The sequence below is a fragment of the Dendropsophus ebraccatus genome, chromosome 9 (assembly GCF_027789765.1).
Source record: "Dendropsophus ebraccatus isolate aDenEbr1 chromosome 9, aDenEbr1.pat, whole genome shotgun sequence".
Lineage (NCBI taxonomy): Eukaryota > Metazoa > Chordata > Amphibia > Anura > Hylidae > Dendropsophus > Dendropsophus ebraccatus.
In genome coordinates this window covers 61,024,476-61,047,558 of record NC_091462.1, presented here as the reverse complement: position 1 = coordinate 61,047,558, position 23,083 = coordinate 61,024,476, and the positions used below count along the sequence as shown (strand labels likewise).

The window sequence follows — 23,083 nt, the reverse complement described above, 5'->3', positions numbered from 1 at the left end:
AATCGCTCTCACCACATCCTTCTCGACCTGCAGTGGAGGAATGGTCTTCCCAACCATTGTCTCATTTGCGATGTAGCCACGCAGTGGAACTCCACCCTCCACATGCTGGATCGGCTCTATTAGCAGAGGAAGCCTTTGACATCCTCTTGATGCAGGCGGACACGGCGACTCCCCTTTGTAACCTGGAGCTCTGCCAGTGGCAGCTCATGCGTTACACCTGCCACTTGCTACGACCCTTTGAGGAGGCCACCTTTCTGGTCAGTGGGCAAGACACAGGACTGAGCGCCATCATACCCATGCTTCATGTACTGGAGCTGTTGCTGATGCGACTCAGTGGCGAGGGGGTAGAGGTCTTGCCACTGTGGCAGCCTGGGTCGCTGGAGGAAGGCTTGGTGGAAGAGGAGGGAGAGGAAGTTGAGGAGCAGGAGGAGGACCTGAATGCACAGGAACTATTAGGGGAGACGGGTGGAGGAGAACAAGATGAGCCTTCCTGCCAGACCAGAGGGGGGCCAGAGGAGGATATGTAGGGCTATAAGGAGGATGAGGAGGATGGAGGCATGTTGACTACTGCTGCTCATGCACTGGCCTCCATGTTGGCTTCTGCTGCTCCTGCCTGGCCTCCATGTTTACTACTGCTATGCCTGCCCTTGTCTCCCTGTTGGCTACTGCTGGGCCTTAACTGGCATCTAGGTTGACTACTGGTGTGCCTGCCCTTGCCTCCTTGTTGGCTACTGTTGCTCCTGCCTGATCTCCATGTTGGCTACTGCTGCTCCTGCCTGGCCTCCATGTTGGCTACTGTTGCTCTTGCCTGGCCTCCATGTTGGCTACTGCTGCTCCTGCCTGGCCTCCATGTTGGCTACTGTTGCTCTTGCCTGGCCTCCATGTTGGCTACTGTTACTCCTGCCTGGCCTCTATGTTGGTTTCTGCTGCTCCTGCCTGGCCTCCATGTTGACTACTGCTTCTCCTGTACTGGCCTCAAATGACTATTGCTGGACCTCCACTGGCCTCCAATGACTAATGCTGCTCCTTCACTGCATTTGTGACCTTTTTCCTGCATAGACCCTGTAATGGTGAATATTGAAGTCTAAAAAAAAAATGACTTTAAGATATCGAAAAGATAACGATGTTACTGACATGTAAAACCCTAAATTCAACAAAATACACTACCCCCGTATCTTATACTGTAGATGCTTTAAACTATGAAATCCGGAGAAATCCGAAATTCGGTCGAACTGAACTTTTGAAAAGTTCGCTCATCTCTACCTATAACTTACATAAATGCTGTGATAAGAGATGGGTGAAGTGAATGCCACACTCGCTTTGAATCATGCTGTTAGTTTGATTCATTTTATGGAGCAAATTCACAGCGTTTTATTCTTAATTCACTAAACACAGCGGCCAAGATGGTGGACAAGCATGTTACCTTACAGTCACTTAGTGGGAGCAAGGAATTATCCATAATCCCTTTTGCCTTGCAAGCCCCACTGTCATATTAATACCTCCACCTCCCCCTCTATATAAGGTCAGGGCCAGATTAAGGTTTGTGGAGGCCCTGGGCGACAATTTGGTTGGGGCCACAACTAATTGTGGTGTTCCACCACGGGCGTTGCTATTGGTTACATCCTTCGTAAAAGCCTGTACTTTTCAGAGTAACTGGTAATGTAGTAGTACCAGACTTATGCCACAAGATGTCGTTATTGCAAGTATGTATACTTAGATATTGCACGGCTGTAGTACCCAAAGGGTTATTGTTTGTGTATCACATGGATCTGCACACCAATGAGAGTTCTTTCCTCTCTTCACCTCTCTCTTTACTTCTGTATATGCACTCCTCACCCACTCACAGCCCATCTTACATGCGCTGTAGGAAGGAAGTCACATGGGTAGAGGAAGTGTAGGGTCTTTTGCCTTTGGATTCTGTAGAGGAAGCTAGAACGCTCTATACAGCAGTCAAGTTGGGCCCTGGCTCCTGCCAGGTCCCCAGTCTAAGTTGTGCAGTCTAGACGTAGACCAGAGCACATGCAGCTAAATACAGTTTTCTGTCAAGTAACCCCACAATACACAATGCATTGGTAAGCTTCCACTAGAGAGGACAAGTCAGGGATCATCCTAACCCACGCCATCGACAAGGAGGAACACAGTGCAGGACAGCATACACAAAGGAACTGATCTGGATAGAGCAAAGTTGCTAGAAGCCTATGATCTCTAGCTCGCAGCGCGGGTGTCAGCAGGGAACCCTCAGCATTCCGCTCATCCTAGGTAACAAGGTCTGGGGCTTGGGTCACCCTCTAGGACGGGTCACTCGACACTGGTGGGCAATAGGTGGTGCAAAGACCAAAGAGCCAAAGCACAGGCACAAGTATTTTCTACTCTCAAGTATTCTCCTAACTCCACCTCCAAAGTTCTGGCAGAGCACAGTACTACCTGGGTTGGGACTCTCTTTATAACCTTCTCTCTGATCTTCTGATACTCTATTTCACCTCTCATCATGCAACTCAGTCAGCATGACTGTCCCACTTCTTGTACTCTCAGTGCAGATTGGAACTTGACCTATCAAGTGTAAAGTTTCATATCAAGGCAAAGTTGTATTATCTGCTGCCTACCTCGCGTATCTTCAGAGTAAACAAAATTGTATTTATGCTAAAGAGACTTTATGATTCCTTGTCAAGCACCGACACAGCACATGTACTTCCCTGGGTAATCTCCCCTTTTTGTGGGTGGCAGTACCAATAGTCTTGGTGGGTCACTACTCCACTCCGGACCACCGTGATAAGTACCCAAACAACTCCGCAACAACCCAGCAGGTCACTGTACACAGGGGGACAAGGTAAAGCCAGCCCAACCAGCACTGGCATCACAACACAATACCACCGGGCAAGGCTATATCTAACTAACTACTGTATGTGTTGAAGCCTAAAATGTTTCTCTGGCAGATTGCGGAGAGATGAATTACAGCCGGAGGAAGACTTCAAGGTGGCCCACACTGGAGTGAAAGAAAAGGTGAAAGACTTATCAGAGAAGACTCCCCCTGTGAGTAAATAGATGTAACTGCACTCTGTTATAGGGTCTGTAGTGATAGTGGTCATGGTGTGGCAGTAATATGTAATGGTATCATTGGTGATATCTTTATAAAGTTATAAGGTAACTACCGTATGTATTGGGGCTCTTAACACACTGTGGGGGCACTTTCAGGGCATTATACTGTGTGTGTGAAGCACTGATTCTGATAACGCTGGGTTGGGAGGGTGCCAAAAAGGGAAGGGGCCCACTCTTGAGGGCTGTGCATCGGGCCCACCAATGTATTAAAATGGCCCTGCCTATGTCGCTACCAAAGATGGTGCCCAGGGCTGTAACATGGTCCTGCCCGAACCCGGAAGTGGTCAATGCGACCGAGTGGGTTAAGTAGCTTAAATTGGCTAACAATGTATGTTATGAATCTATGGAACTTTTCATGTGAAGAGGGAATAGGGAGAACCCTTTTTTCTGCACTACTTCTTTAAATATCTCCAGCCTTCCAGTACTTATCAGCTGCTGTATGTCCTGCAGGAAGTTGTGTATTCTCTCCAGTGTGACACAGTGCTCTCTTGGCACATCAGAGACACTTGGCACATCACAAACATCAGTTCAGTCAGTGCTGTGTGCTTTAAACTGACCACAGCCAGCTTTATTTGTCAGTCCAAGGAAAAACATAAGACATAGGCAACACTTTGCAAATAAAATAAAACCTAGGCCGTCTAGCCTCTGACTGTACAACAGAGCTTCCCTAGCTGTCACTTCTGAGCCCACTGCTCAACTTTACCAGTTCCACTGGTTTCACCAAGACTTGGCTGCAGCTCCCCCAGGCCTAGCAGTGCCTATGTTCTCCCACCCTAGGAGTCTTCACCTGGGAAGCTCTGAAATCTCTAATAGAGCACCATCAGGTGTGTTTCAGAGCCACATGAGCTCTTAGGCTGCGAGCACACTGGAGAATAGCAACAGATAACCCGCATTCCGCAGCTCGCACCCCCTGGCGGACTAAGGCGGCGAGCTGCGGAAGGTGCAACGGGTTTTCCGTCGCCATTCCGTAGTGTGCACGCACCCTTAAGTAGGAGTGGAGTATATGCACCAGAAGCTCCATCTGAACCTCAATTCCCACTCCAAAGGAACAGTACCACTTCCGCAGTGCTGATGTTATGAGCGGGCAATGACCGGGGCAGCTGCAGGGGTTATACTTGTCATGGTATAGGCCTGAGGGCGGCACAGCTGTAGGGCCGGTCTGTGGAATCTGTGGGTGATTATGGGCATGCGATTCTTCACTGCACCTAGTCAGGGCACCAGTTAGTAGACACCAATGCCAGGGTTCAGTAACAGCGGTTTTATTAAAGTTGAAGTAACTTGTAGTAACGAGTTCCTCCGGTTGCAACCGGGTATATAGCAGGCTTAGACAGTTAGTACAGGAGTGATGCTGCATAGGCTGCGGATATACGTGCCGGATGTTGGGAGTAGTAGTATGAGAAGAAACTAGCGTTGCTGGGTGGACGAACTTGGGAGTAATACTTGCTGTGGGTACTTGTAGAGATGAGAGAGATATCCGCACGACACCCAGATGAGAGAGAAGATGACTCCAGACACTTGTATAGGCAAGCAGCAGTTTACTGGAACGCAGCAGCAGAATCAGTCACTCTTCTTATGGTGAAAAGGCTGCAGAGACGCTTCTGTCCCCTTCTGAGGGAGAGGACAGAGCAACACAACCTCCTTGCTTGAAAGCAGGGGCTGAACTCCCTTGTCAGCAGGAAGTGGGAAGTCACATGGTTGCTCCTGGCCAGAGCTAGTCGGCCATTGGAGGAACCATGGTTACAGGGCACTGGCACGTGATCCACAGCCTTGCATACCACTGTACAAGGTATAATAATACACAGGAGTATATATATATATATATATATATATATATATATATATATATATATATACCAAGATATACATGAGAATACACATAACCAGGGAATATCAGGGGGGAAACTAGCAGCAGTTGCAGTGTGCACAGTTACCAGAACCAGCATGGACTAAATGATAGAAATGAGCACGATAGGAGTAGTAGTCCTTGCGTTCTAGGACACTGCAATTTGATGTTAGTTGTGTAAGAGTGGTGTTATTTAACCCCTTGCCTCTGCAGCCTGTTTTGGCCTTAACCCCTTAGTGACCGCCGTGCTGCCTTTTCACGACGGCCACTAATGGGCTTTATTCCGATGCGTATGAATTGCCGCCCGGCGGCGGCAGTGCGGGGAATCAGCGGTCAGTATGACAGCTGACCCCCTCCTGTAACTGCCCGGAGCGAAGGATTCTCCGCTCCGGACAGTTTAACCCGTTAAATGCCGCTGTCAAAGCATGACAGCGGCATCTAATGGGTTCCGGCGTGTACCGGACGGCGCCGCAGGTCCACTTACGTGATCAGAGGTCCCGTGGCGCCGTAGCCTACCCAGACTATAACCTTCCTGACGCTGATGAGCTTCTCCCATCCTTTGGTCCACAATCTCCCGAGCATCCTGAATTCTCCTTTGATGCTCTTGGACCCAGTCAGTCTCGGGCAGGGGATTGAGAGTGTCAGGAGCTTGGATCCCGAGTGCGCGGTCCTGAGGGAGTTGGCCTGGGTGCCCAAACATCAAGTAGAACGGAGAGTAGCCCGTGGAGCAGTGGGTGGTATTTTTGTAGATTTCCACCAGCTCGTCCAAGAGATGAGGCCATTCCACTCGTTTGGCCACTGAAGCCGTCCTTAACATGTTGATAAACACTTGATTGTTCTTTTCGCACAGGCCATTCCCTTGGGGGTGATAGGCCGTAGTGCAGAGTTTCTTACACTCGTGGTAGGCACACAGCTCCTGGAACAGTTGTGATTCGAAGGCCGGACCCCGGTCCGTCAGCAGAGACTCTGGACAGCCGTAATGTTTCACGTACTCCCGGTAGAAGGTGAGGGCTGTAGTTTTAGCGGTTAGATCTCTGACAGGCACCACGACTACCCACTTGGAATAGTGGTCGACCATCGTTAGGGCATAAGTGTATCCACATCTGGTGGGGGCTAACTTCACGTGGTCTAGGGCGACAAGCTGATTCGGCCTGTGGGCGCTGATGGGATGTAAGGGGGCTCTTGGTTCCCTTCCTCCAGCTTTGGAGATATTACAAGCAGGGCACTCTGCACACCAGTTTTCGATATCGGCTCTCATTCCGATCCAATAGAATCGCCGTCGAATGGTGGCCTCCGTTTTGTGGACCCCGAAATGACCGGACTGGTCATGGTAGGCGTCTAGCACCATCTTAGCATCCCGACGGGGAATTAGGATCTGGTGGCACCTCTCCCCAGAGACAGGGTCGAGGGAGTTTTGCAAGATTAGTCCCTTTTGTAGGAAGAGCCTCTTTCTCTGCCTCCAGAATCGCCTCAGCTCAACATCCGGGTAGCGTTTCTTGATCCGCATGGGAACCCGACCGGTAGAGAGGTAATTATAGATTTCTCCCAGGACTCTGGACTCCTCTTGAACAGTCTGCCACCTGGCCAAGTCCTGCGGAGCCTTCGGTGGAGAAGAGGACGTTTCAGGCCTAGCTGCTTCTATGGCGCCTTGGGTGGCGAACCTTTGATAGAAGGGAGGCATTTCGACGTCTTCCCAATCGCTGTCCTCCGGGGGCTCTTCACCTCTAGGTAGCTGGGAGAGGAGGTCCGCATTGACGTTAGCCTTTCCACTGCGGTATTTGATCTCAAACCTGAAATTGACCAGCCGAGAGGCCCACCGTTGTTCCAGGGAACCTAGCCGAGCAGATGTGCTAGCGGGTTGTTGTCCGTGTAGCTGGTAACAGGAGTGGCAGCAAGGTAGTCCTTGAACTTCTCAGTGACAGCCCACACTAGGGCGAGTAACTCCAACTTGAAGGAGCTGTAGTTATTGTCATTCTTCTCAGCACCCCACAGACTCCGGCTGGCATAGGCCACAACTCTCTCTTGACCATCTTGAACTTGAGACAACACGGCACCTAGGCCCTGGAAACTGGCATTGGTGTAGAGCCGGAAGGGAAGGTTATAGTCTGGGTAGGCTAGGATAGGAGGCGTGGTCAACAGACGTTTTAAGGTTTGGAAGGCAGTCTCTTGTCGATCGGTCCACTCAACGGGGAGTCGCCTATTGTAACTTTCCCGAGGGCACCCCCGGAGCAGTTCAGTGAGGGACTCGGCCACTTGTGCAAAGTGGGGAATGAAGCGGCGGTAATAGCCGGCAAATCCGAGGAAACTTCTCACCTCCTTCACGGTCCTAGGGGTATCCCACTGTTCCACAGCCGCAATCTTTTCTGGATCTGGCCGTATCCCCTCGGCGCTAACAACATGCCCCAGATAGTTCACTTGGGGTTTGAGCAGGTGGCACTTGGAGGGTTTGATCTTTAGGCCGTGATCAATGAGGACCTGAAACACCTCAGCCAGGTGACGGACATGATCCTCATAGGTGCGAGAGTAGACAATCACATCGTCTAGATACAGCAGGACGCTCTGGAAGTTCAGATGGCCGATGAGCTTCTCCCAGAAGCAGTACAGTGTATTGTATAATGTGATCAAAGTCTTACACTAGTGTACAGTAATGTACACTAGTGTAAAAAAAAAGTGCACCAAACACAATCCCCCCCAGCCCCCCCCCCCTCCCATAATAAAAATGCATTACATTCCCCATACACTATAAAACATTACATAAAAGTGATTAAAAACACAATCCACAGTTAATCCACAGTGAGAGGAGATGAATGCCCCCCCCCCTGTCCCCCCCGGAATAACCTTAGTGTTCACAGTGATTAATTCCTTAGGGTACAAACACACTTGCCGCATCGGCAGCGAGTTTCTCGCTGCGTATTTGCAGCGAGACTCGTTGAGGATGCCGGCCCTGTGTACTCAATGGCAATGTACATCCCTGCTGCGAGCTTGTCCAAAGGCCGACCCGTTAACCCCCCGGCCGCCGGAGACTATACATCACCTGGTCCCAACTATACATCACCTGGTCCTTCGCTGATTCCCGACACGTCCCGCTCAGCCAATCAGTGCGCTGCCCCACCGCAGCACTGATTGGCTGAACGGGCCGTGATGACGTGGGGAGCCCCGTAGCCAGGATCAGGATTAAGAATTCTGAGAGGGAAAATATAAGTCTCAATATCTGTGCTGTTGAAACTCGTGACAGGCTGACCTGAGCCGTTAAAGTGCTGGAATGGCTCACCAGACAGACTCCTGTATTTTCAAAAGCTACCTACACCGTGAGGCCTTTTGGCATCAGGAGGAGAAATTAAAACATTGTGAACACTGTGCAGTTCACTGTACAGTTCAGGTGTGGTTTGCAATTAAGCTCCATTCACTTCAAAGGAAATGAGTTACAAAACCCCACCCAAACTGGAGTCTGTGCTGTGCTGTCTCTGGTAGAAAGTGGCCATTTTTGTGTAGCGCTGGATAACCCCTTTAAAGGTCAGAAAATATGAATTGATGAAGAACAACTTGTCTAACCCAGGTAATTTTGGCTTTGGTATCCAGGGGCACATCGATCTGGGAATTAAAGCATATGAATTTATGTGCTGCATTTCTATGGAGTTCTTGAAAGACATGGATTCAGTATTGCTGACAAGAAGCGCAAAGTTGGCACTATTGCTACAAAGTACAAAATTGTTAAAAAAAGAAGCCATGAGCTGGTCCCAACAGAAGTATGATGGAATCATCCTCGATGAAAAATCAGCTGCTTCACTAAATTTTAATACACTGACTAAGGGTGGTATTACACGGGCCGAGCAGGGCCCGATAATACCTGTAAACGAGCAGCGATCTGCTAGATCGTTGCTCGTTTACTGGGCCTATTACACTGCCCGATAATCGTTTGACAAGAGCTGCAAGGACATCGTTACCGATGTCCTTGCAGCCCTTGCTAAACTGGCATACATTACCCATTCACTTTCCAGGGCTGCTCCTGCCGTCCGCTTCTCCCGGGGTCCCGTGCGCGCTCTAGCTTCACAGCGGCCTGTCAGCTGGTAGGCCGCTCAGCCAATCACAGGCTGGGACCGCCGCGGCCTGTGATTGGCAGAGCGGCCTATCAGCTGACAGGCCTCTGTGAAGCTAGAGCGCGTGCGGGACCCCGGGAGAAGCGGACGGCAGGAGCAGCCCTGGAACGTGGATGGGTAATGTATATTGTTAGTCGCCGGCGACGCACCGCTATTTCACGCAGCGGTGCGCGGTCGGCGCCCGACAAAAATAGGGTCTAACCTATATCAACGATCAGCTGATGTTCGTTGTCATCGGCTGATCGTTGCATTTTTTACACGGAGCGATAATCGGCCGAATCGGCCCAATTCGGCCAATTATCGTTCCGTGTAATAGTACCCTTAGGGTCCATTTACACAGAAAGATTATCTGACAGATTACCTGCCAAAGATTTGAAGCCAAATCCAGAAGCAGACTATAAAGAGAGATCAAGTAATAAAGGAAAGCCTGAGATTTCTCCTCTTTTCAAATCCATTCCGGGCTTTGGCTTCAAATCTTTGGCAGATAATCTGTCAGATAATCTTTCTGTGTAAATAGACCCTTATGCTACGTTTACACGGAACAATAATTGGCCCGATCGTACTATTAACGATGTCGGAGTAACGATTTTTTCATAACGATCAGCGTTTAGACGGTACGATATATCGTATGGAAAAATCGTTTTGCGATCATTTTGCGATTGCGCGCCCGCAGCCCAGCCCCCCGCTCATCCGTAGCCTGCCCCACGGTCAACCGCAGGCCCCTGCGCCGCCCCGATCGCCACCCCCGCCGCCCCGATCGCCACTCCCGCCGCCGCTCCGATCGCCACCCCCGCCGCTCCGATCGCCACACCCCCCCCTGCCGCCCCGTCCGCGAGCATACGTTACCTGCTCCGCGTAGCAGGTCTTCGAAATCCCCGACTCCCCTCTTCAGTGCATTGATTGGCTGAAGAGGTGAGCTGGGAACTTCAAACGGCTCCTCTTCAGCACTGATTGGCTGAAGAGGAGCCGTTTGAAATTCCCTGCTCTCCTCTTCAGCCAATCAATGCAAGGCAGCAAGGCGATCAGAGCAGCAGCGGCGGGGGTGGCGATCGGGGCGGCGGCGAGGGTGGCGATCGGAGTGGTGGCGGGGGTGGCGATCAGAGCGGCGGTGGCGATCGAGCCGGCGCAGGGGGCTGCAGATGAGCGGGGGGCTGGGCTGCAAGTGGGGGGCCGGGCGTCAGGCCGGACTATCGTGCAATGACTGTTTACACGGAACGATCGGCGAATTTTTTGCGAATGACGATTTAAGAACATGTTAAAAGATCAAAATAAACGATTTATTGATCGTTCTCTGCGTTTACACGTACGATTATCGTTCGAATTTGATCGTTAGCGCGAAAATTTGCCCGATAATCGTTCCGTGTAAACATAGCATTAGACTAAATTGGTTAAATGCCTATATACCCTGATTTGCCAGGGCTACCACACTTGCCCTCTCTGAGATACTTTTTAAAGGATTTCAAGTGGGAACATACAAATTCCAGGGTATCCTACAAAGATTGTATTGTTATTAGTTTGTAACTATCTCCAAAAATTTAAGCGAGGGTCATTATCATGCAAAACTGCATCAGGGTTTGGGACAAAATCTTCCAATTTAATGTTTGAATCAGAATCTTGCTGTGTCACAAGGATCAAAGTATTGTCCATCTTGAATCATTTTAAAACTGGCTTCTAAATATTAAACATACCCCTGATTGCCAGATCTGCCAGAATTATTTCTTGTCACTGCTCCTACGAGTTGGGAGTGTTCATTTTCGTGCCTTCTGCTTTTAGGAAGTAGTCACTGTTTTGCAGGCAGGATCAATCAAGTCGATATTGACGGTAGTACTGAGTGTTTTTTTAATCTTCAATTTCGAATGTCAATTTTTGGAAATTAAAAGCTCCTCAAAAAAGGTAAATATTGGAGTGCTGTCTCCCTTTTCTGCAGCACTGACCCCTCCTTCATCACCAAAACATGTCATGCTTGGGCCCTTTTTTCAACTTGGTGATTCAGTGTTTTCTTACCCTGGTTTGCCGTCTCCTAAATCGATACTCTTTAAAAGATTGAAAGTGTACACGTTCAAATTCCAAGGCCTCTTAGGAAAACTATTTTGTTATTAATGTGTCACTACCTCCAAGGATGTTTGGAAGACTCACCTCACCCAAGGGCCTCAAATTCAATTTGTACATAGTTTCCATGAGACCCTTAACCCTGTATGTGTAGGTCGTATCTTACCACATCACACACGCACACACACACACACACACACACACACACAAAATGACAGTCAGCAGTGTGTTTGTCATAGGCAATGTGATTTAAAGGGGTGCAGGAAATTAAATTTTTTTCTTTTGCTTACAATTTTGCTTTCTGTCCATGCTAAGGTAGAGGAAAGAAGGTTTCCTTTTTTTCAACTTTACATGGAGGTTATATTGTGTTTGGAGTATATTGTTGATAGGCTTTGATAGTAGCATAATACTGCGACTTGGGCATGTTAGATGCACCTAGGCATGCCTCCCCTGCTGCCCCTGTTGCATTCCAGAGGTGTTTGCATCATTTCCAGAGGTGTCATTGTGGAATTGGTGACCTACAAGTGGTTAAATTTAGGTTTCCAACAAACCAGCATTTTTCTCTCATTGACTTAAATGGGGTTCGATACTCAATTGAAAAGTCAAATATCACAGTCTGTTCAAATCGTATTTTGAGCTTTCGAATATTTTACTACTCGCTCATCTCTAAAAGGCAATGGTTAACTGTGGCCACAATGCTACTGATTTCTGCTCATTTCATGTTGGCTATATATTTTGTAACAGTCATAATAATTATAAAAAGTTGACAGGTTCTAAGTCACTGAAATCTGCTTAATACCTGTAAATCTTTTTATGTATCTGCTCCTTAGCAACAAAACACAAGCTTAGTTTTGAAATGACAATGAAAGATGACAAGCTGACATTTTGAAATCTGCTTTTCAGGGCCATTTGGAAAGGCTTAATTAATATTATTACTGATATCTTCTTGTCAACCTTCATATTTGCTTGCTTTGTAGCAGTTTTTTTTTTTATTTTGTATAAAGATGTATAATATTAGCTCAGGTCTACTAAACTAAAATTCCATCAGTGGATTTATTTCATTAGAGTTTACTGATACATTTTAACCACTTCTTGCACAATGCCATACTGTACATGCACAAGGCAGTGGGAAAGTAGTTAATACACAGTATTGTACATGTATGGCACTGGCATTACATTGGCTCAGAAGCAGGACCCACAGGATTGGAGACAGGAGCCAACTGTCAAATATAGCTAGGCTTCCCCCACAACTGCCTAGTCTATGAAGTTAAACTGTTGGAATTAGCAAATGGCTGGGAAGTGGATAACATGTCTAAAACGCTTTTCCCGCAGCTATATCTCATGATCGCAGACCCACTGCGAACAATAACTTTTGACATGCCTGATGACAAATCAAAAGTTGTTTTTAATGATAGGTGGATTCTGTATTGTGTGGCTCTACTTCCTAGTTGAGCAGTTATGCACAGTACTACAGGTTCCAGATTGCAATGCCTTCCCTCAGCTGTTCATAACAGTCCCCCACCCTGCCCATTCCCCGCTGAAATCGGTTGTAAAACATCTAGGTTGTGTTCACAAACTTTACTTTATCATTTCATTGTAGCCCTACCCACAAAGCTCGTTGTATTCTCTACCTGTAACATAACACTGAACGCTGTATTCTCTACCTGTAACACCACACAGCTCACTGTATTCTCTCACGAACTGGAGAGAATGGAACGGCTGCACATCCCATCTATGGCTGATACTAATGCCGCTAGGCCTATATTAAAAATCAACACCAGAGTGTCTGTATGTGAATTGATCAAGCCATATTGCCCCGTGTACCACCGCGCAGGTCCTCTGGTTCACAAGGGTCCCTACGCTAACTCCACACCGTGTCGGTCAGCGACCGCCAACCCCGCAAAGCGTGCACGTGCAGGGAAGGGAGGCCATGGAATGGCCCCGCAACCCCAATGTCACAGGACCAGACCCAAAAAGCCCCACCAAAACCCGGCCAGCACCACCGGCAGGGAAGGCTGCCCCCAAACGACACAAGCATGGATATGGTATTACACTTACCATTGCTGCTCTCACAGAATGGGGAAGACATAAGGTCCGGACATGTGAGCACAGGCATATCTTGCTAATTTTGTTCATGTGGGTCTTATAAAGGAGTGCGAGCTGTTCAGAGAGGGAGAACTGTGAAACACGAACTGAAGAGAATGGAACGGCTGCACATCCTATCTATGGCTGATACTAATGCCGCTAGGCCTATATTAAAAATCAACACCAGAGTGTCTGTATATGAATTGATCAAGCCATATTGCCCCGTGTACCATCGAGCAGGTCCTCTGGTTCACACGGGTTTCTACGCTAACTCCACACCGTGTCGGTCAGCGACCGCCAACCCCGCAAAGCATGCACGTGCAGGGAAGGGAGGCCATGAAATGGCCCCGCAACCCCAATGTCACAGGACCAGACCCAAAAAGCCCCACCAAAACCCGGCCAACACCACCGGCGGGGAAGGCTGCCTCCAAACGACACAAGCATGAATATGGTATTAAACTTACCATTGCTACTCTCACAGAATGGGGAAGACATAAGGTCCGGACATGTGAGCACAGGCATATCCTGCTAATTTTGGTCATGTGGGTCTTATAAAGGAGTGCGAGCTGTTCAGAGAGGGAGAACTGTGAAACATGAACTGGAGAGAATGGAACGGCTGCACATCCCATCTAAGGCTGATACTAATGCCGTGGTACATGAGGTACTATGATTTCGCCAAATTACATACTAACTTCTGATGTTGGTTTTAAATGTAGCTGAATAAGCTTTCGTGTCAGCCATGGGTGCGATGTGCAGCCATTTCTGTCTTTTTGGCTTGTGCATATTTTATGTATTCTGTCCCTTTTTTCATTGTGGCTAGCACTCGTGTTTTGTAAGACCCATGTGATCCAAATTAGCAGGAAGCACCTGTGTACATAAGGGGAGGATCTCCTAGTATTCTCCCATTCTACCTGCAGAGGAATGGAGAGAGAGGTAAGAGCTTGTTCACACTTGTGTTGCTTGGCGTCCACTTTTTCCGCCGGTGGCGCCTGTGGGGTCTGGGGGGGCCTTTTAGGGTCAGGTCCTGTGACAATGGGGTTGCAGGGCCATTCCGTGGCCCCCCTTCTCTGCTTGCGCACATTTTGCGGGGATCGTGGTCGATGACCGGCACAGTGATGTTTTTTGGTTAGGGACTCATGTGTATCAGAAGACCTGCACATGGTACATGAGTAAATATGGTTTGGCCAAATTATATACTAACTTCTGATGTTGGTTTTAAATGTAGCTAAATAAGCTTTCGTGTCAGCCATGGGTGCGATGTGCAGCCATTTCTGTCTTTTTGGCTTGTGCATATTCACTGTATTCTCTACCTGTAACACCACACAGCTCACTGTATTCTCTACCTGTAACACCACACAGCATACTGTATTCTCTATCTGTAACACCACACTGCATTCTCTACCTGTAACACCACAGCCCGCTGTATTTTCTCCCTGTAGCACCACACATTGCATTGTATTCTCTCCCTGTAACACCACACAGCGATGTATTCTCTACCTGTAACCCCACACAGCACGCTGTATTCTCTACCTGTAACATCACACAACACGCCGTATTCTCTACCTGTAACACCACACAGCACACTGTATTCTCTACCTGTAACACCACACAGCACGCTGTATTCTCTACCTGTAACACCACACAGCACGCTGTATTCTCTACCTGTAACACCACACAGCACGCTGTATTCTCTACCTGTAACACCACACAGCACGCTGTATTCTCTACCTGTAACACCACACAGCACGCTGTATTCTCTACCTGTAACACCACACAGCACCCTGTATTCTCTACCTGTAACACCACACAGCACACTGTATTCTCTACCTGTAACACCACATAGCACACTGTATTCTCTACCTGTAACATTACACAGCACGCTGTATTCTCTACCTGTAACACCACACAGCACACTGTATTATCTACCTGTAACACCACACAGCACACTGCATTCTCTACCTCTAACACCACAGCGCGCTGTATTCTTTCTCTGTAACACCACACATCGCATAGAATTCTCTCCCTGTAACACCACACAGTGATGTATTCTCTACCTGTAACACCACACAGCATGCTGTATTCTCTACCTGTAACACCACACAGCACCCTGTATTCTCTATCTGTAACACCACACAGCACACTGTATTCTCTACCTGTAACACCACACAGCCCACTGTATTCTCTACCTGTAACACCACACAGCACGCTGTATTCTCTACCTGTAACACCACACAGCACGCTGTATTCTCTACCTGTAACACTGATATTGGAATAAGGAACATTTTGAATTTAATTTTTTTTTTATCTCCACGCACATATTATGATCAAGTATCTTTTATCTTTCAAGTTCAGCCCCATAATAAGGATATTGTCTTACATGGGATATATTGTCTATGCCTTGTTTTTTCTCCAGGTGGGTTTTCCAGTGCTGCCTCCTGCCAGCACTGGTTTTCCTCTCTGTCATTTAACATCATTTAATTGTGTTACAGCATCATTTTTGTGAATACGCTGCAGTACGGCAATAAAACTCCAATATGTGTGAACATAGCCCTAATTTCACTGCAAAGTTTTGCACAATCAGTGAAGTTGCAGCACCTGCTTCTGGCTAGTTAGAGATGGTGAATCACTCAGGGGATTGGGGGATCCACCCAAGCCTTCTGTGACGTCACGCCCTGCCCCCTGTCTGCATCTTCATTCTGTGCTCAGCAAACACACACAATGTGAGACAGAGGAATGGAATCTTTGTCTCCTAAGGTGGAAGAGCAATAGAAGCAGGAGACAATGTGGATAGGCAAAGAGGCCATTTTTCTTAACTTCCTGGATGTCAATCGGCTACCAGTGTGGCAGAACTGCACAGATATGGTAATAAATTATATAGACACATCTATATAACTTTTAAAGTACTTCTAATAGAAAACAAGTTTTCTATATGTGGTGTTCAACTTTAAAGAACATGTTTTTGTATATGCCTGTTATCAGTCTCCCAAAAATATATGTTTGGGTACTGGAAACTGGAGCCAATCAAATAGCCTATGTAGCTTTCCTGCAAATTCATTGGCGGCTCACATTCTTCTTTATTACTAGTCTATACTCCACATTGCCTTGGAATTCTGTAGACTTTGAAGTGATGAAGAAGACACAAATAGTAAACTTTTCCCCATTCTCTGCTCTCCTATCTTTAGGGGGCAGCAGGATTAGTAGGCAAAAGGGAGGGATTTTTGGTGGTCCGATGGTTATATATTATGTGGGTTGTGGTTATCTGTCAGGGACTATGAAGGAAAAACTTTAAAACTTAAAGGGAACCTGTCATCATGAAAATGCTACCTAAGCTATCGGCATCATGCTATAGAGAAGAAGGAGCTGAGCAGATTAATGTACATCTTTATGGGAAAAGATCTAGTATAACTTGTAATTTATTGATTGAAATCTCTGGTCATTTCATGCTAAGGAGTCAAGTCCATTAAATAACATTGTTCACTGGACTCTCTGACATAGTATGATCAGGGATTTCAATCAACATGTTACAAATTATACTGAATCTTTTCCTATGAAGATATATACTAGTGATGAGCGAGTAGTAAAATGCTCGGGTGCCCGATACTTGAGACAAATATTTCCTGATGCTCAGTTGCTTGTTTCGAGTAAAGAAACCCATTGAAGTCAATGGGAAACTCAATCATTTTTGCAGGGGACCCAAGCTTGGCCCAGGGAAGGTTGCCTGAAAACCTGGGAACCTCAGAAAATGATGGCAACACCACGGAAATGGACAGAAAACAGCAGGGGCAGCATGCATGGATGCCTCTGAATGCCTCTGACAATGAGCGGTGTGGCTGCATATGGCTGCACTTAGAAAGGAAGCAGCCCTGCAGACTGGCTGCAGATGACAAAAGTTACTGGTCACACTAGTTTTTGGAGGTTGGTGTATAGTCTGTGTGTAAGTGGTGCTTTATGGTGTATGCCACCTCTTACACAGGACAATGAGCAGTGAGATTCTATGCAGCTGTACTACAAATCACAGCAATACAATGTACAACAGCAGCAGCACCCGCCACAAAAATAAAAAAAATAGTACTGAGGACTTCTTTGGGGTCTGTATGCAACACCTGCTGTCCTCTTTCTGCCAGCAGCCGATCACCACAGTGTGCAACTAAGATCGTGGTAGCTGCACTGCAAGTCCCAGCCAGCAGTCTGGAGTACTCCAAAAAAAATGATTTTAAGCCCTTGCAAGGGCTGTTGGGTTCTTTGTCTAGTATCCCTGCCCTACAGGAATGCTAGTTCCCTCCCTAACACTCTCCCTGACAATCAGCAGCTCTCTCCCTATGTTCATCCAGAAGGCATGTGAGGCGAGCACTGCCGACGCAGATTCTTAAATGCCCAGGTCATCTCATCTGGCCAGCCAATCACTGCTATCGACATGTAGGGTTCCCACGTGATGCTACGAGCTCCCAAAGACTCTCCTGCATGACGATTGGCTGAGAAAAAGCTGCCAAACATGCAGGATGAGGAAGATGCCATTTTCTCAAGTATCATGAGATGCTCGTCCGAGTAATGAGCACCATCGAGTACCCTAATACTCATGCTTGCTCATCACTAATATATACTAATCTGCTCAGTTCTTCCTGCTCTGTAATATGATGCCAATAGATTAGATAGCCTTTTCTTGGTGATAGGTTATGTTTAATGTCATTGTAAAAGGTAAGGTTTCCTTTTTGTTCCCTATATTGGTAGTATCATGATATTAGCATGTAATTTTTACTATCATGTATTATGCATATTGTGCTTATTTTTGTATTTCTATGCAAAATTATTTAATTAAATAAAAAATTAAAAAAAAATCTCTATTTTCCTTCTTAGGTTTATTCAGGTGACACAATTACTGCTGAGGAACAGATTTATATTCTTCTACGAGCTAAAATACAATGTGAACTCAATGTCACTGCCCTGCTTCAGGAAGAGGGTAAAGTATCTGATAAGATTCTTAACCTGCTTTAAATATGTTATGGAAACATAACCATTTATCATGTGAAAGTGGATAAACAGTAAATTACTGTACGTGATTTCACTTGTACATAGCACAGTAGCATAAAAGTATTTTCCTGCTTCCCAATTAAAAGCTTTGTATCTTCAAAGTTACTCTACCTCAATAAGTTTTGAATGTGCTATGTTTAACTATGTGCTACATTAAAGTTTATGAAAAAAACAACCATCTGTGCACACATTGCAAGAAAACTTTTTGTGTACAATATGGACATGTTCAATAAACTTTAAAGGGGTACTCTGGAAAAAAAATGTTTTCAAATCAACTGGTGCCAGAAACTTATACAGATTTGTAAGTGACTTCTAAACACATGCCCTCCAGTACTTATTAGCTCCTATTAGAGATTAGCAAATAGTGAAACTCTGATTAAATTGGATTCGATTCGAATAGCTCCCGATATTCGACTATTCGATCGAATAACGAATCCCATTATAGTCTATGGTAGAAAAATCCTTGGGAATTCCTCTGGAATGCATATGGAACAGCAGGGGAAGCATGCCTGGGTACATGAACGTAAAGTAGAAGTGTTAATTTTGGTCTAGCGGTACTTGCCTATGTATTTGGTGGTGCGTAATATGATCGTTTGTTTGTTTCTTGTTTATTCAGTACACTTGTAAAATACAATTGTTTTCATAGATATATCGCCCAGCCAGTGATGTGAATTGCATACATGAATATATTGCATATATATCCAATTCCAGTATTACGCCACTATCACAGACTATCAACTATAGACTCCAAACACAATATAACCGCTTGGTATAATGGAAAAAATACTCGGACAACTTTTTTCCTCTACATTAGAGTGAACAGAAAGTGAAATATTGAGCGAAAGAAAATTTATCATGCAGCCATTTAAATCATAAAAAGCAAAGTTGGTGTGGGTATTACTTTGAACGGCAATAGAGTCTCTCTCACAATGCTGTTTGGCCAAACAGCAGTCCTTTTATTTTTTGAGGCAATGGAAAAGCGTTGACTGCTCAAGTAAAGCTGGACCCGAGTCAGCTGTGGAAACAATTTATATATGTGTTACAGCTGTGGAAACAGCTGATGCATTTAATAAAAGTAACAATATAGTTCATAGAAATGGGTGTTGGCACTATCCACTCACCGCTGTGTAGGAGATCCCAGCTGATAGAGTCTCTCTGGATACTAGCGTGGTAATAGCCGTGCTCTACGCCTCTCAGCAAACAATATCCAGTATACTTATAGAAGAAATAGAGGCAATGTGGCACTGGCTAAACTTTCCACGTTTTCTTTATTACACCATCTTTACAGTCAGTGATACAAAGTGCAGATCTGCACTTTGTATCACTGACTGTAAAGATGGTGTAATAAAGAAAACGTGGAAAGTTTAGCCAGTGCCACATTGCCTCTATTTCTTCTATAAGTATATTTAATAAAAGTGACAATAACCTACAGTTACTGTCTAAAGCTACGGGTTCACTTCACCAAGGCCAGGCACCTCGGTGACACGTATCTGTTCTCTAAAATGACAAATAGTATCTTCTCACAAGGCCTATGAGGTGAGCCCTTGAAAAATTAGCTTGAGGCCCATGAGGTTAGCCCTCAAAAAATAGCTTGTGGCCCATGAGGTTAGCCCTCAAAAAAATGAGCTTAAGGCCCATAAGGTGAGCCCTCCAAAAATTGTATAGAGGCCTATGAATTTTGGTCCATGAGGTGAGCCCTCAAAAAAATTGTATAGAGGCCTATGAACTTAGGTCCATGAGGTGAGACCTCAAAAATGTATTTAGAGGACTAAGAACTTAGGCCCATGAGGTGAGCCCTCAAAAAAATTGTTTAGAGGCCTATGAAGTGAGCCCTCAAAAACATTGTATAGAGGCCTATGAAGTGAGCCTTCAAAAAAATTGTATAGAGGCATATGAAATTAGGCCCACAAGGTGAACCCTTAAAAAAAATGTGAACATGCCCTTCAGGTGAGCCTTGTTAAAAAAAAATTTTAATGGCCCAATTATATGATAGTGGAGGAGGAGGAGGAGGAAATGACCTAGAGCTGAAACATGCAACTTCACTTCTCAATGCTTTCAACTGGTGGAGAAGCAACATTTGGGTTTATCCACTGGGTGTTAATTTTGATGAGTGTCAGCCGGTCAGCACTGTCAGTTGACAGGTGACTTTACTTATCTGTGATGATGCCCCCTGCTGCGCTTAGGACTCTTTCAGACAGAACGCTGGCGGCAGGGCAGGCCAGCACCTCCAAGGCATATAGTGAGAGTTCCAGCCACGTGTTCAACTTACGTGTAGGGCGCCAAGGGATCGGGGAGGACAGGGTTGTGGTCGGCCAGGTACTCCCGCAACATCCGCCGATACTTGTCCCTTCTGCTCGTACAAGGCCCTGCACTGATGGTACTTTGGCGTTGGGGTGCCATGAGCGTGTCCTATACTTTGGAGAGTGTTCCCCTGGCGGCCGTGGACCTGATGGATGTTGTCTGGCTTTGGGAGGAACTCTCTTCTCTGCTGCCAGCAATGGAAGGTGGGAATATCTCCATCATATTCTGCAGCAGTTCTCTCTGGTACTCCAGTAGTCTGGTGGTCCTCTTCTCTACTGGAATAAATGAGGAGACATTATCTTTATACCAGGGGTCCAGCATTACGAAAACCCAGTATTTTTTGCTCCCCATTATGTGGACAATGTGTTTGTCCCTCATAAAGCAGCCCAACATAAATTCAGCCATGTGTGCCAGGCTTGGAATTGGCATCACATTGCTGCCCCCACCAGAATTATTGCTCAACATTTCCTCCTCCTCTTCCTCCTCTCACTCCATTTTGCCCCATCCTCACTGGACCAATGGAACGCACACAACTGCACCGCTAGCCTTGCCGACAGTGTAGCCAACAGCCTCCTCCTCCTCCTCTTCTTCCTCCAGGAATCGACCCTGAGAAGCTGACAGTAGTGTAGTGTGACTGTCTAGCTCCGCCACATCTCCTCCTATCCCGGCCTCCAGTGCGTGCAAGGCATTCTCCCTGATGGCGATGAGGGATTCTTTAACGATGCATAGGAGTGGGAAGGTTACGCTCACTATGGCATCGTCGCATGCTGACCCTCTTGGTGGACCCCTAGAATACCCTTAAAACTTCACATAAGTCTGCCATCCATGGCCATTTATGGTTGGCAAACTGAGGGAGCTGAGTAGCTCCGGCAGGTCGGGGTAGGTCTTTAAAAAGCGCTGCATCACCAAATTAAAAACGTGTGCCGTGAGTGATGTATAGCGTCCCTAGCCGAAAGCACTTGTCCACGCGTCGGTAGTCAAGTGGATCATCGCGCTAACTGCCAAACTCAGGGCCCGCCCGATGCTGCGGGACACATGATGGTGCAAGGCGGGGACGGCACACCTGGAAAAGTAATGGCGGCTAGGGACAAAATACCGCTGTGCGCCAGCTGCCATGAGGTCACAGAAGGCTTGCGTCTCCTCAAGCCTAAACAGCAGCATCTCCATGGCCAGCAATTTGGAGATGTGGCAGTTTAAGGCTTGGGCAGAGGGTGAGTAGAGGCGTACTCATTGCGATCAAATGCCTGACTGAGATACAATTGCACTGAAGAGGCGCATGATGGTGCAAACGAAGGAGCAGACGAAGGGGAAGGTGAAGAAAGCACCAAAGTGGCCGAAGCACAGGCAGATGGCGAAGTGTCCTGGCTGGTGGTGGTCTGGACTGTAGCTCTAGCAGAGAGAACAGGGGAAGAGTCTGCAGTGGCAACGCCGGGTGTAGGATCTCCTGTGTTTGCTCTTTCCCACTAAGCCTAGTGCTTTTCTTTCAGGTGATGCGCCATGGCCAAGGTGGTCAAGTTGCTCTTCTCCGAGCCTCTACTTAGTTTCAAGTGACGTAGCTTGCGCACCGCACTCAGCTTGTCATCTGCACGAACATTAAAAAACCTCCACACCAAAGAACTGTGTGCCTCAAGGGGGGAGCTTGGCGTGACTGGCTGCTTCGGGGGAAAGCTTCGGCCCTGGTGACTCTGGCCTGCCTCCGCTGACTCGTCTGCCCTCTAACTCTGGACATCCCTCTGCCTCTTTGTGCCTTATTTGGTGCGGCCTCCACACTTTCACTCCTTTCCACACTAGACATCACCCTTTGCCGGGTCAGGTCGTTTGCTTCATTGTCCAGACCCTCCTCCTCTATCTCCTCACTCTGCTGCTCCTCCTGCACACTGAGCATGTCAACTGTTTGGCTTAAGGGCAATTGGGGCTCCTCATCTTCACTCCTCACGACTTGAGGTTGCTGGTCCAGATTTTGTGCATCACTACAGATAAAATCCTCAGGTAGCTCCTGGGATTCATCAAGTATTTCATCACTGTCCAATTGGGGTAAAGGAACCCGAAAAGAGCTCCTTGGAGTGGGCAATGGTGGGATGACTATGGACTAATTGTGTAGGTTTGGAGACATGAGTGTCAGACTCTTGGCTAGCCTCGAGACTGGAGTGAATGGATAAATGACTGTAAGCACTCTGCCATCCATCGTAACACTTGGTCACGCTGATCGGGCCTTTATAGGTGTGTACCCTGCCCCCTGCCCAACTGTCCTATAAAGCCAGGTATAGTGGATGCGTGCGATACTTAACGTCCCTCTGAAGCATGCGCAATCACTTGACTGCGGCTTGACACCCCAGCAGCATTTCAGCGTCCCTGTCCTCTTCACTTTGCCCTACGCATTGTAGTAGCTGTTTAACTTTTTTCAATAGTATACAATTTAGCTGTACCAGATAGTTTTTAAATTATCCCACACACTGTATACAGCCGTATACCAGATAAAGAATTGTTTTTACAACAATAGAAATAAATAGCTGGTCAGCGCCTTCACTGGGCGCACACTACGCAAATCTCTAGAGTCGAAATAACAGCTATATTATCCAACACA

General features: G+C 46.9%; 1 protein-coding gene and 1 pseudogene across 3 annotated transcripts in view; both read left to right on the top strand.

The window, feature by feature from the left end:
* Nucleotides 1-23,083, top strand: part of PTH2R (parathyroid hormone 2 receptor) — a 264,780-nt gene that overhangs the window by 65,575 nt on the left and 176,122 nt on the right. For 2 of the 3 annotated variants that reach the window (XM_069985314.1, XM_069985312.1), the window contains exon 2: nt 18,025-18,127. In XM_069985314.1, coding sequence (XP_069841415.1) covers nt 18,025-18,127 — 103 coding nt within the window. Of the gene's footprint in view, nt 1-2,933; nt 3,031-18,024; nt 18,128-23,083 lie in introns of all 3 variants that reach the window. The other variant, XM_069985313.1, reaches the window with a different exon arrangement.
* LOC138801028 (large ribosomal subunit protein uL5-like) lies at nt 8,081-11,974 on the top strand (annotated as a pseudogene).